The sequence below is a fragment of the Carcharodon carcharias genome, chromosome 2, assembly GCF_017639515.1.
Source record: "Carcharodon carcharias isolate sCarCar2 chromosome 2, sCarCar2.pri, whole genome shotgun sequence".
Lineage (NCBI taxonomy): Eukaryota > Metazoa > Chordata > Chondrichthyes > Lamniformes > Lamnidae > Carcharodon > Carcharodon carcharias.
Window position 1 is genome coordinate 42,752,287 of NC_054468.1, and position 14,336 is coordinate 42,766,622.

Here is a 14,336-nt window from a genome sequence, read left to right on the forward strand (position 1 = left end):
AATTAAATGCATGCCAAATGAAGATCACAGTTAAATAACGCTTTGCATCTCAAGTGTTCCTTGTGCTTATAATGATAGCTGTACAATAAATAACCAGGGAAAATATTTTAAGATATATAAATAAAATATATGCAGTATGTCAAAGTAAGAATTATGTGTAATTGCACGAATACATATATTGTTCCTCAGCAACCGAAATTTGTAATATCCCTACATGAAGTCTTTAATTAAAGTCTTTAAGTAAAATAATTTCAAATACATATTTTACAAAATATGATCAAATGTACCTATAGAATTGTTGAATTGTTTTCTGTGTTTTTCAATATCTTCATGAAAAATTCAGAGTCCTTCTGCAGGTTTCAAATTCTAGGCTTCAACTCCGTATTTTTGCCTCACAATAATGGACATTATTATAATCCTCATAATAAGGGTTTTCAATCATACCTGTGCATTCAGAACATATACAGTTGCTGAATTTCTCAGACAATGGAAAATATTAGGGCAAGGATGCGGGCTTATGGAGCTGAGGTGTGACGGTTTGAAAGGATCTCATTCTCCCAGGTTCTGCCCTATAAGGTTTCTTGTCCCTGCTTTCCACCACCCTATACTCTCAGATCCTAATAACTCTTATTACTGTCAAGTTCTACTTTCCATGCTTCAAAACCCTCTCTCCACTCCTCCAGTACCCAGGAACTGCTATCCAACATATATCCTCTCCAAAATCCCAGTATCACCACTCAGTGATTCTCGGTAAATTACTAGATGATATTTCGATGACCTCAGAGCCACTTACAATGTTCCCAGATCTTAAACCCTCTCCCTTTGACTCTAGATCCCCAGATCTGCCTTAGTATTTGCAGAAATTCCCACTCCAATGTTTAAAAAAACCTAATTCCTCTACTGGTAGCCCTCTCACCCACACTGCACCCCTCAAAATCCTGCTAGTCTGAGACCCTGTCCCCTTTGCAATATTCCCAGACCCCATAACTACACCAATGCCAATGATACCATGCTCTGGTAATACTACTTTGCATAATAACTCCATCATAAACCTTCAACTCACTTTGAGCAACACCATGGGAGATCTGATTGTTGAAAAATACAATTGTTGATAAGCATATGTGTCCAATTTTAATATGCAGTTTCACATAAATAACGCAATTATAAATGTAAGTATGTAGACAGCGATGGTTAGACTGGTTTTGTGCTGATGCTTGGGCTAAATAAGTGGGACTAGATGGCAGGTGAACAAAAATGTAATTTATTTACTGTTTAATACATTTGTTTGACAATTATATCCTAAGCTACTGTCCAGGCTTTGTGGCACTGGAATCAAATATAAACAGACTAATTATCAGAATGAAGACAACAGCTATTTGAATCTTATATTTTCAAATTTTTTGACAGTGTTTGTAGTTGGGTTTCAGTAGAACAATTCCAACAAGACATAGCCTGAACTAAGAGACTATCTTGATGGTGCTACAGCCAATGTGAAAATTATTTAAGTCAGAAGAGAAAATTACCCTTGACAATTTGCATTTCACCATTGGGAAATAGCAATTTAGTCTGCTAGACTACTTGTGAGCTTGAATGAAAGTTACTTTTAACACTGTTCAATTCATGCTTTAGGAAAACCTTTTTTCTGCAGGAAGTTTTTTTTTGCATGTATGTAATCATTATAAAGACACTATCACTACGTAGAGTTTTAGTTTAGAATTTTATTTTCAGTTTATTTTCTCCACTCATTAACTGATCAATGCTATAGTACAATTCTATAGACACTAGCAGGCTGTTTGGTCATGGGAGTTATCACAACTGAGCTTAATCCTGTCCTTCATCTGATATTCATATGCATTTTTTTAGGAATACCAATCACGAGCAAAAATATTGACTTTTTTTCATTCTAAGGCTCAGGGCATAAAAGCTCCTTACTACTGCTAAATCTGAGATCACTTGACAGATCCACACACCATGGTTTCAGCCTGTGACCTTCCATAGCTTGTATTCCTTAGTACCACTCAGACAATACATTTATCCAATGAACCATTGGCAGAGCCCAGTATCAGTTTTATTTAATGTATAAGAATAAACCTCTTTCAGACTGTAGGCTTGATGCTGGACTGAATTACCTCTCTTCCAAAGTAAATACTTGTGTAAGCAAAATGAAAATGCACCTGGAAAAGTGAATGGAACACAAATATTAAACAGTCTTGTTGAATTAATGCCATTACCAAGATAGAGTTTAGTATGGTGGGACCAACATAGAGCAGGAAATGGAGAACAATTTTATTAACTTTTATAATTAGAATTGTTGCAAATGTATTATGCAAGCAACTTCATAAAGAGAGTAGCACTGTCTTTTTTAAGATGCTGCAGGTTGGTTTTAAAAAATCTGCAAAGATATTAATGATTTTTAACCCCTCCTCCCCCTCCCGTGAATTAGATTCACAACTGGTGAGGTGCAACACTGTGAGTTATGAACAGTTAACTTCTCATCATTAGTAGGAAAAATGTTTCAGAGCATTTTATGGGATGCTAATGAAGTCTATCTAAAGAATAGCCAATAGATTCAGAACTAGAAGCCATGCCCCACCTTATGTGTTGGAATTTATACAGATGAAACTAACAAGGGCAATCCAGTGATCCAATAATCTACATGGATTTTCAGAAAACATTTGAAAAACTATACATTTAAGACTTATTAAAAAAAATTGATTGAAACATGTGGAATTAATTGCAAACTACTTGCGTTTAAAAATACTTTGCAAAAGTCAGTGTGATGATGAAGAAACCCTGGTAGTGGATAGTCACAAGTGGAATTAATTCGGGACCTGCTATAAGTTAGTTTTTGTTCAGTCTATTCACAAAATGATGTATTTATTGTTTATATATGTAATATAAAATGAACATGTTATGCTTCTGATTGATAAGGACAATAACTTGTATTTACAAAGCCTCTTTAATGTAATAAAATGTCCTGAGGTGCTTCACTGAACCACGTAAGGAGATATTAGGATAGACGACTAAAAGCTTGTAAAAGAGGTGGGTTTTAAGGAGGTCATAAAGGAGGAAAGCAGCTGAAAACAGGTGGCCATCAGTGGTGAAATGATTAAAATTTGTGTATGCTCAAGCGGCCGGAATTAGATGAGCACTGATCTCTTGGAGGGCTGTCAGGCTAGAGGAAATCGCAGAAATAAGGAGGACAAGACCATGGAGGGCTTTGAAAACAAAAGAATTTTAAAATTCCGCTGTTGTTTAGTAGGGAAGCCAGTGTGGCTCACCGTGCAGGGATGACGGGTGATTGGCATTTCGGGAAAGCTAGGACACAGGCAGCAGAACTTTGGATGAATTCAAGTTTACAGAAGGTGGGAACCCAGCCAGGAGTGCAGTAGAATATTCAAGCCTGGAGATATCGAAGATGTAGGTGAGGGTTTCGGAAGCGAAGAGCTGCATAAGGTCCAGGCAAGTGATGTCATGGAGTTGGAAGTAGGTAGTCGAACATGCGGTTCCTGGAAAGACGGGCACAAATTTGGGTGGCAACAACATGTTCAAGGACTTTGGAGTGGAAAGGGAAGATGGAGATGGTGCTAGGAGGCGAGGATGGAGGGGTCAGGGTTTTTTTTTTGAGGAGCAGAATGATGATGGCATATTTGAAGGAGAGAGGGACAGAACCTGAGCAGAGAGAACTGTTAGCCACGTCAGGTAGCATGGGAGCCATAAAGCAAAATAGGGTGGTCAGTAATTTAGTAGAAGTAAGATCCAGGGAGCAGGACGTAGGTCTCATGGACAAGTTGAGCTCATAGAAAGCATGAGGGGCAACAGGAGAAAAAATGCAGAAGGAAACAAGTTTAGGGCTAGGGCAGGGAGAATCCTTAGCAGAGGTTTATCCGGTGGGCTAGGGGATAGGAAAGAGTGATAAAGACAGCTGGTCTCAATCTTGGTGACAAACCCATGAGCTCCTCGCTCTTGTCATTGGAGATGTGTGGAGGAGACAGAATAGAAGGTTTCTAGAAGATAAGAGCTGGGGTTGTCTTTGCTTTTCAGAATGATCCTCAAATAGTGAGCAATTTTAGCAGAGCAGGACCTGATGGAGCTTTATGTCAGATCTGGCAGTGAATCGCTCAGCCAGTTGCCACCATATCCATTAAAATCTGCTTCTCTTGGACTTGAGGGAATGAAGGTGAGATCCATACTGAGGGAATGGCCAGGATGAGAGAGAGTAGTGGTTTTAATGGAGGTGGAAGCGAGGGTGTGGTTGAACAGCGTGTTAGCTGCAGAAATGTGATGAATGGCGTGCCAAAAGCCAGACAGTTGAGAATTTGAGGGTGCAGTTCTAAGTGAATTGGAGAACTTGTTCTGGGGCGGACAAGAAGTAGAGTTTGGGAGCGGGGGGGCAGGGTGCAGATGTGGGTGGAGAGTGAAAGTGATCAGAGATGTCGTTATCTGATTGATTTTATGGGGTAGCAAGACCATATGAGATGACAAGGTCAAGTGGGTGGCTGTGAATATAGATTGGGGAATTTACATGGTGGGTGAAATTAAGGGAGAATGGAAGGGTATTGAACTTGGAAGAAAGAGAAAGCATGACGAATTGGACTACCAGCACTGTTTAGATCAGTTCTAGGAGAGCAGAGTCCATCAGCCAGCTCATACAGTTTGCACTAATAAATCCAGCTTAATTGACCTAGGTTTTGAACTTTACATGATTTATTGTGGGTCTGTGATTCTGCCAACAGATTAAAGGAGCCAGATTTAATAGTGCAACCCCCATAAATTTTCTTAGGATGCCCTTAAGTCAGATCTGGTTTATGAAATTGGCTTGAAAGAGATTATTACCATCCAAAGATACCAGGATTGGCAGGTGGATATCAATAAGCCACTTGTTTGCACTATGTAAATGATGCATTTATGCTGCATTCCCTAAGAGTAGTAATTGTTTTATTGTAGATTAGATGGGCTAAGTTTTGTTATAACAATCCAGCAGCTTTTCATAGTCAGTTGTTTACAGAGGCAGCCCACAAATTGCCAGGTTTATTGATTTCAGTTTACCATTGTTTAATTTGAACTCAGCCTTAAGGTTACTTACTAGTCCAACACTATAGTCACCACACCACCATACCCTGGATTCATCAGGTTATATACACTGAAGTGAATGATCTAAAAGGTATATACTCGATGAAGGATTTGTCATTAGCAAATCCTTCTTCCAGATGAGTCATTAAACCGAGGCCTAATCTGCCTGCTAGTATGGATCAAGGACGTGGGTGGGCTAAGATTTGGCTCTCTTCCAACCTGTGCTTTTCCTGACCCTGTAACACTGTCTTTCAAAATCATTTTATTTTCATTAAAGTGCCATGCTACCCCTACTTCTCCATTAATGCTTAACAATGACAGTCTATGAAAATCTAAAACAAGCAGAACAGAAAACAAATTGAACTGTATCAAAGATGAAATTACACAGTAAGTGATAATTTCAGGTTAACTATAAAAGACTCAATACTCATGACTGGTAGTAAAACTTGTTCTGAAGTTATCAATTACATGTAGGTGCCTGGAAGGCTGAGAGAGAGAGAGAGAGAGACCCTGCAGTTATCCAGGGAAAGAGGAACATATTTGAGGATACATAGGTTCCAAGGCTTTTGGTAAATAAATACAAAAGATGTGTGGTTATACAACAGCATAATAGTGTCTACACACCAGTAGTATAAAACATTGAGTATACTTCTAACATAGGCTAGAATTCCCCTCAACAATTCTGCCCAAAATTGGGTGAAATTTTGGCAGAGCTTACCACTGTCTCACCGCTTAACATGTATCGATTGCCCTTTCCCTGCCATTAGACTCTCCTTTGCATGTAAATGTAAGATGGTGGCAAGATCCAGATCTCCAGCTAATTTTCCCCTCATTCACCAGTTACTGCCATTTCCTGGCCAACATGGGAAAGGTGGCAGTAGGCCTTAGGAAGCAGCAGTAACCACCAAAGAGAGAGAGGGTCTTATGGAGGCCTACTCTCCCTCCAGCTAGGCCCCAAGCACTGATCTGCAGAAGACTTCTATATTGGTCAGGGCCTTCAGTGAGAGATACATTCTGATGTTTGGGATGCTTCCCTTTTAGACCCCTTGTAGTCTTCTGCAGCATTGTCACAGTTCTGCTCTTCGCAATGACAGGCTCCCTTTTGATTAAAATATTCCCCCCAGGAGTCCTCCATGCAGTTATGAAATGGTTTAGGGTTCAGGATGAGTTCCAAGGAATGAAAGTCCCAGACTTACAGAACTTTGCCCCAAAGTGGAGAATCCTAGTCACGGAGTCCCAGTCTTTTGAGGAGCAGTGTACTTTTAAATAGCGTTGGTATTTAGAAGGACTGAAATAGCAAGTCAGTCACTAACAGTCTACAATTATTAACTATACATTTAGGATAGAAATTTTACAGTTGGGATTTGTTAGGGGCAACATTTTGAACCTGAATAGCCATATAGCACAATGAAGTGCCAAACCTTCTCTTATCAATACAGAGCTTTATGATGATCCCAGTGGTGGACCTAACACCTTTGATATATCCTATAGGATGCTATTGACTTTATTTTGCAGGAAAGCAAATTAATAAAATTTCTAAGATCTATTGGAATAAAGAGGAATTTAACATTCATTCATTCTGAAGCAACCTTCTTAGTCATAGTTCTTTATTCAGGGCTGCTTTGGAGTTGCTTCAGCTTTTTGAAGATGTTGATCAACATTTCTGAGTTTTGCAAGTTGGCATGTATGGTGAGGATATGAAGTTTTTGGCAAGTCAATAAACTTGTTTTAGTCTTGCTAATGGTTAGTTGGATCAGGTAACGGCTACTTCACAATTAGATGCTGGGCAAGCAACCTAACAGCACAGTTGTGATCATGGGTTTGAAGGTATTGAAGAAATACAACTGATGAAACACTTGGCCCAGATTTTTATCCCAGGGTTGGGGCATGCAGAGTTGGGAGATTTCCTGGCTCAGCAAACCCGACCTTTTAAAAAAAAGTCTACCCACAGGCAGATTTTTGATTGGGAGGCGCAGGCTAAAGTAGGTCGGGGCCAGCACCCCCGGAACAAGTGCAGCAGCTGCCAGATGAGAGACGGAAGGGGCGCAAGGCCTGGCCCTGTGCTCCTGCACTGTGTCTAGATAAATTAAAAAAAACAAAAAACATCCCTCCAGCCCTCACCCCACACACTCCCTATGCCTCATCCATGCCAACCTGTCAGCCCATACCTCCCACCCACCCTTCATAGCCCCTCGTATCCCTTTGCCAACCTATAACCTCTGCCCACCAGCATGGCCCCACTCCCATGCCAACTTAGTGCCAACTCATGCCAGCCCTTGGACCCACCACCACCCTTTACCCTTACCTGCTCCATGCCAACTCATCTAGTATCCTTGGACATTTCCTGGACAGCTTGACAGTTCCAGTGAATTTGAATGTAAAAAGTGCATAATTGTGTTTAATTCTAACAATCCCAAAGGGTGCCTAGCCTCTCTCAAAGGTGGCCCAGGACCCTTTCCAAAGGTGTAGCTTACGTTTCCAAAGGGATATCCTGGCTATCCAACAAACCCACCAAGTTCAGACCTCTTCTTACCTGGTCTACTTAGCTCACTCCCAAGATCCACACAGCTGGGGTGCAAAAATCAGAGGACAGTGGAGGCAGCTGCTGATTTAAATGGCTAGTGCCTCCATGAATCTCTCATGTGCGAACTTCAGCCTGACTCCAGTCTCACCCCCCACGAAGATGGGAAAGGCCAAGTTCAGGGATGGGACTTAGAAAATTTGGCCATTTCCAGGATTTTCGCCATGACAAAGAGCCCTTCCATTGTGGCAAGAAATCTGGGCCTTTTTTTTCTTGTATTGTTGCTTATGATTTTCATGATAGTGTCAACGCAGTGTAGAACTGGGAGGAGGTAATTTAATACATTATATCTCTGATCCATAAGCAGCAATATACTAAAGCAGTACTGGCAAAAGTCGTAATTATTTTCAAATTAACTTAAAATTGCTTCACTTTTAAATCACCTGGCTATAGCATTTGCCATGAATGTCTTGTGGGAAATAGTATGATTCATAGTGAAAAATTTGCAGTTTATTCAATAGTTTTGACATTTAATAATGTATTTTATTAGGAATGTGGCCCTCTGGAATCTGAAGCCATGGTGATGGGGGTTTTGGACCAATCCTTTGATGTATTGGTTCTACGATATGGTATCCAGAAGCGAATCTACTGTAATGTAAGTATTGTTTATTAAAATGTTCAAAAGGTTACATATTTTCCAAATTAGTCATTCACTCATGTTATATTCTGGTGTTTGTTTTATAGAAGTTTCCAGATATAGTACTGTTAAGTACATTATTTTTGAAATCAATTTTGTCAGTGTGGGCGATTCTTAGAGACCAACAGAATTTTCCAACCCAACAGAAAAAGAAACCTCTTTTAACTGCAATTGTCAAGATGTCACCTTTCCATTATAACTGATTAATCCCAAAGCTGGTAAATAGGAGGCAGATTGCTCTCAAATGGAGTCATGTGTATACACAGCATAGTGCATTGCTGAAACCCAAATGAAATATTTCATATCTAACAGCTCATTAGGAAAATCAGAAGCAACAATTTGTTGCTGAAATAAATTGCCAAACATAATTTTTTTGTTATGAATAGTGTGTTCTGAGACTTGTCATATGATTGTGATTCATTAGTGGCTGTTTAATGGTCCCAAGGGATCATCTTAGATCACTGAGATGAGCTAAAGCTGAACAATTAGTGTGGCAAACAGCCTGTATTTAATAACATTTTATTGTAGAAATCCACTTAGAAAATTTGTTAATGTTTTCACCCTACCCTCGTGTTAAACTTACAAAATTGGTGCTGTAAAATTGACAGTTCATTTAAAATACTGGTGACTCTGGAAGAAAAAAAGTACAATTTGGATTCATTAAAGTTTTAATGAGCTAAGATTTCACTATTTGTAAATTAAAGTTTCAGCTATATTGGCATTGTGATGTGAGACCCAATCCTTTAGGAAGGATTATGGCGTTTCAGAACATCTCATTTGTGGTATTCAGGTTATACTGGGGTCTCTGAATTTTTGTAAAATTTGAAGTATTACTAAATACCTGCAGCATGAATGTGTAGAAAGTAACAATGTGATGCATTAGGTGTGCAGGTGTTTGTTATTTATGGTGAATTTTGGAAAAACTTTTTTTAAGTTAGTACAATTTCACAAACTGGTGCAACATTTGCCAACTCACTCATTTGCAGCCATACTAGCAGGTGACAGTGATGTACTTTCTAATGCATATTAGGTTCTGAAACATTCTCCTAGTTCTGGTTGTTTTCTAACAAAGCCACTTGCACATCATTCATGGTGCTGTCAGCAATACCCTTTGTAGATTGCCTGAACTACCATGTAGCAAAGATTCATTTTTCATGAATTTTTAGATCTGTCATCACAGCATCTTGCTATGAGAATCCAAAGTGCCAACAAAAGACCTGTGGGTGAATCTGTTATAGAAAGCTATTTTATTAACTTAAGCATCATTTACTAAACTAAGGTTTGATTTATCAAAATTGAAGATGAAGACAATATATGAGGACATTGTTGGAAAGATAATACTGCAGCTGTATGTAATTGTCTGTGTTCTATTTTGTGATTTCTCTCTAAATTAAGCATCTCTATCACTTTCAAACAATTGTGAATTTATCTCAGAAAGCTGCTTTGAGTTGGTAAGAATTTTAAGAAACTTAAAATGATTATTGTTGCATTACATGCCACTTAGTTGTGAAATCAACTTATTGTAGCATAAACCCAAATATCAGTTCAGAAAATTACCTCATTTGACTTTTTAATCCAGTTTACTGTTTCACTTTTGTCAAATTCAGCATCAGGATAGTATGTTGAATAAATGTAACCAAAATGGTCTTTAACCCATCAGCATACTTTTCTAGATTATTTAAACATCTAGATTATTTAAAGTCTATGCTATCTGTAGGTGTGTATCAGTGTTTTAGCATCAGGTAGAGTTAGCCTCAAATATGATCTGGTTAATGCCTTGTGAGATGCCAGTTCAGAGGGAATTACGTAGCAATAAAAACCTTTTGTGAGGCTGATTCACACTGATGAGAATGAGTACCCCATGTAGTGACATATATTAGCAACTTAAATTGCAGTTGTATTAATATATTTAAGTTTCAATTCATGCCAATATCTGGAAGGTTAAGCATGTCCCCTAATATGGAAGTGCAATGTTTTCACTCTGTGAACTATTGCTAATATTTTGTGTAAGCTTCTGTATGGTTCTGAACTCCTACTATAAATTTTTACTTGGAAAATACAACTTTTTTTTTAACTCCATCGCTCTGCTCTGTCAGCGTTGCAGATTTTCAAATGATTTAAATCAACTTCTGTTGGTCGAATGCTGGATACATATTGCTATGGTAATTTAAGAGCATTATGAATAAAATTTTCCATTTTGGAACCTCACAAAGCAGTTGTCCATCCAAAAGATCTTACAAGTGATTTAAGCAACTTAAGCCCAACCTGTGGAAAGGTTAAATGTGCATGGGAAATACTTTTCTCCATATGAAGTTGCAAGCCTGACTTTCAACTCTGAAAGCGTGGAAACATTTTGCATAAACATTAATCACTTCAGTGTGTTCACTTTTTCTCTTTATTCAAGCTGCCAAAAATTTTATTCCATTCAGTTAATGTTAAATATTCACCCCCTCCTTTGCCTTTGCTGTAGGGCCTTCCTCTCCAAAGATTTACTTTTCAAAAAGTAGGAAAGAACCCTGAACTAAGATTGATGTGGGAACCAGAGACATTGGACCAAAAGCCAATTTGTCAGGTACTTGTTTATGGCTGTGTGACTGAGCAATAAATATGTGGTGAAGTATTGAAATTATTTTGCCACTAAGTCTGCAAATTTTTTTTCCATTTTATTACTTTAAAAAAATAGTACTGTAAGACATTATTGCATTCTTTCAATTTTGTTGACTACGGTGAAAATAAGAAGAAAATAAGAAATAGGAGCAGGAGTAAACCATATTACCCCTCAAGCCTGCTCTGATATTCAGATATGATTATGGCTGATCTTCTGCCTCAGCTCCACTTTCCTACCCACACCCCATATCCCATGATTTCCCAGGAGACCAAAAATCTATATCTAGTCTTAAATATAATCAGTGATGGAGCACCCCAACCCTCTGGGTTAGGGAATTCCAAAGATTCTGAACCACCATTTGAGTGAAGAAGTTTCTCCTCATCTCAGTCCTAAATGATAAACCCTTATCCCAAAGCTCTGCCCCCTTGTTCTAGATTTCCCAGCCAGGAGAAAAAGCCTCTCTGTGTCTACCCTATCAATCCCCTTATGACATCACCTCTCATTCTTCTAACCTCCAGAGCTTATAGGCCAAATTTACTCAACCTCTCATCATAAGACAGCCCTCTCATCCAAGGAACCAATCTATAGAGCCTTTGCTGTATCGCCTCCAAAGCACATTTATCCTTCCTTAAAAATACAGAGCAAAACTGCACACAAATGTGGTCTCAGCAAAGCCCTGTACAATCGTAGCAATACTTTCTTATTCTTGGACTCCAATCCCCTTACAATAAATGGCAATATATCATTTGTCGTCTTAATTGCTTGCTGTACCTGTATGCTGACTTTGTGTTCCTCGTACAGAGTATACCCAAGTTTCCCTGAGCATCAACATTTAGACATTCTACTTTATTGATCTTGCTAACAAAGTGAATAACCTCATATTTCCCTACATTGTGTATTCACTTAACCAGTCTATATCTCTTTGCTGCCTCTTTGTATCCTCCTCACAGCTTACATTCCCAACTATTTAGTATCATCAGCAAACTTAGAATCGTTACTCTTCATCTCAGTGATTTGTACAGATTGTAATCAGTGACATGAGGAAAAACGTTTTTACACAACATGTGGTTAGGACCTGGAATGCTCTCCCTCAGAGTGTGATAGAAGCAGATTCAATCAATGCCTTTAACAGAGAATCAGATAATTATCTGAAGTGGAAAAATTTACTGGACTATGGCAAGGAATGGCACCTTTTGTGAGGCACCTTATCAAATGCCTTTTGGGCAGACTTTTCCCCCCATTGGGGTGGAAGTTGAAGAGCAGGCACGCGAAGGCCCCCAATTGGGGGCGCACCGCCATTTTACATGGTGGGGAGGAATCCCTCAGCAGACAGTGCGCACGAAAGAGCGCACTCATCTCCCTGAGGCAAATTGTTGCCTCAAAGAGATCAGCTCTACAATAAAAAATATTAAAAATTGAAAAAAAAAATCCCTGACATGTCCATAACTTTTAAAAACACTTTTATTAAATTTTTTAAAACCTACATGAAACCAGTGGATGAGGTTTCATGCTTTTTCTAATGCCCGCCAGGGCTCCTGGCTTGCTCACCAACCTTAAGGTTGGATGGGCAGGTCCTTTAAATACTTAAATGACTCTGTCAATGGCCTCAATTGGCTGGTGCACAGCTGATTTTGCTGAGCCCCTGCCTACCTGAAAATTTAAATGGGGCGCAATGAAATCGGGAGTTCCACCCAACGTCACTATATGTCCTTTTACACGTCAGTGAGCAGGGCCCCCCCCCCCCCCCCCCCCCAACCCCTCCAACCTCACCTCACCTCACTCTTGGACAGGGAAATCCTGGCCTATATCTGCTGGTTCCTCTTTATCTACCCTACTAGTTACATCCTCAAAAAACCCTAATAAATTTGTCAAAACAAGATTTTCCTTTCATAAAACCATGATGACTTCATGCAAATGCATTTTTAAGATGATCTTAATAATAGATTCCAGCATTTTCCCAGCAACAGATGTCAGGCTAACTCACCTGCAGTTTTCTCTCTCCCTCCTTTCCTGAATAGCAGCGTTACTTTAAATTATCTAAATTGAATGAAAGATGCTAACCTCTACGGATAGTTAATTTAGTTACATTGAGGTCACAAAGTAAATATTTGTGTGCACTTAATGAACTTTTGGAAGTCCTGTTCAAGGTTTACACATTTACGTTTATTGAATAAGATAATTATCACTTGTGAAAGAGTATACAGGTGTACTCCAGTTCAAAAGAAATGTATTTGTAATGGAATTGGCTCTTTGTTTACTTAGCAACACTCTCTGACTTAGCAATGAACTTTGTCATTCAGGTAATAACCATTTTTGCACTGGTGGAGATTGTCTTAAAGTCGGACAACACAGCCTTCAAGTACAGCGCCATTCTCAAGAAACCAACTGGAGCTGCTGAATGAAGACATATCTGAACTTCGAAAAATGCTGCTGAAGCCAAATAGTTTCTGTTAACTGGAAAGTTTTTTTAAAGCGCAAAAAATTGTTTGAAAATTAAATAACATTTTAATGGTAATTTTAAATTTTGATTTAGCTGCACAGAACTGTTGTAGCAAGTTTTATTTGAAGTAAAATTGTGTTGTGTGGTAAGGAGCTTAAAAAATGCAATCTGTTGCATATGTTTTTACAGCTATATCAGTTTCATTGTGCATCACAATATTGTTAGAAACTGAGGTTAGAAAAGAGCAATAATATTTGAAACTAGTAGAGTGGTAAACATGAAGTGATGTTGAAATCAAGCATTGTTTGATGTTGAATACATATCTAGACCAGCACTATACACAGAGTAATGAGAACTAACTGTTGTAATGTATTCTGCAGCAAATAATAAAACAAAGCCTGCTTCCAAATATTTATCAGTTACAATTTTCTGACTGATAACAGTTTATGTTCTCAATATATTTTAGAAAAAGCCAGAGAAAAACATTTATTTTAAAAACTACATGATTTGGTATTAGTGTCAGCTTTGTTTCAGAGGTGAAAGTCTTACCATTGAGTTGGAAGGTGGTGGATCCAAGTCCCAAGGCAAGATTGAGCTCAGGATCCTGGCTGACACTTCAGTATGGTGTTGAGCAAATGTTACACTGTTCACACTGCTGTCTTTCAGATGAGATGTTAAACTGATGTCCCAGATAAGAACTAGGAGCAGGAGTAGGCCACGCAGCCCTTCATATTTACTCTCATTCAAAACTATCATGGCTGATCTTTGACCTCAAATCCACTTTCCCACAGTATTCCCACATCCCTTTCTTCCTTAGTATCCAAAAATCTGTCTTGAATGTATTCAGCGATTGAATGTCCACTGCTATCTGATTTCCAAAGATTCAGAACCTTTTGAGTGAAAAAAAATTCTCCTAATTTCAGTCTGAAGTGAGTGAAACAGTATCCCTTATTTTGAGACTCTGGTCTCTAACTCTAGACTCCCCAACCAGGCGAAA

General features: G+C 38.7%; 1 protein-coding gene across 2 annotated transcripts in view; it reads left to right on the forward strand.

Moving 5' to 3' along the window:
• dis3l2 (DIS3 like 3'-5' exoribonuclease 2) overlaps nt 1–13,748 on the forward strand; it is a 289,427-nt gene extending 275,679 nt beyond the window's left edge. For both annotated transcript variants that reach the window (XM_041176034.1, XM_041176033.1), the window contains 3 exons: nt 8,145–8,249; nt 10,762–10,863; nt 13,200–13,748. In XM_041176034.1, coding sequence (XP_041031968.1) covers nt 8,145–8,249; nt 10,762–10,863; nt 13,200–13,301 — 309 coding nt within the window. In that variant the 3' untranslated portion in view covers nt 13,302–13,748. The remainder of the gene's footprint in view (nt 1–8,144; nt 8,250–10,761; nt 10,864–13,199) is intronic.
• Nucleotides 13,749–14,336: the final 588 nt, after the last annotated feature.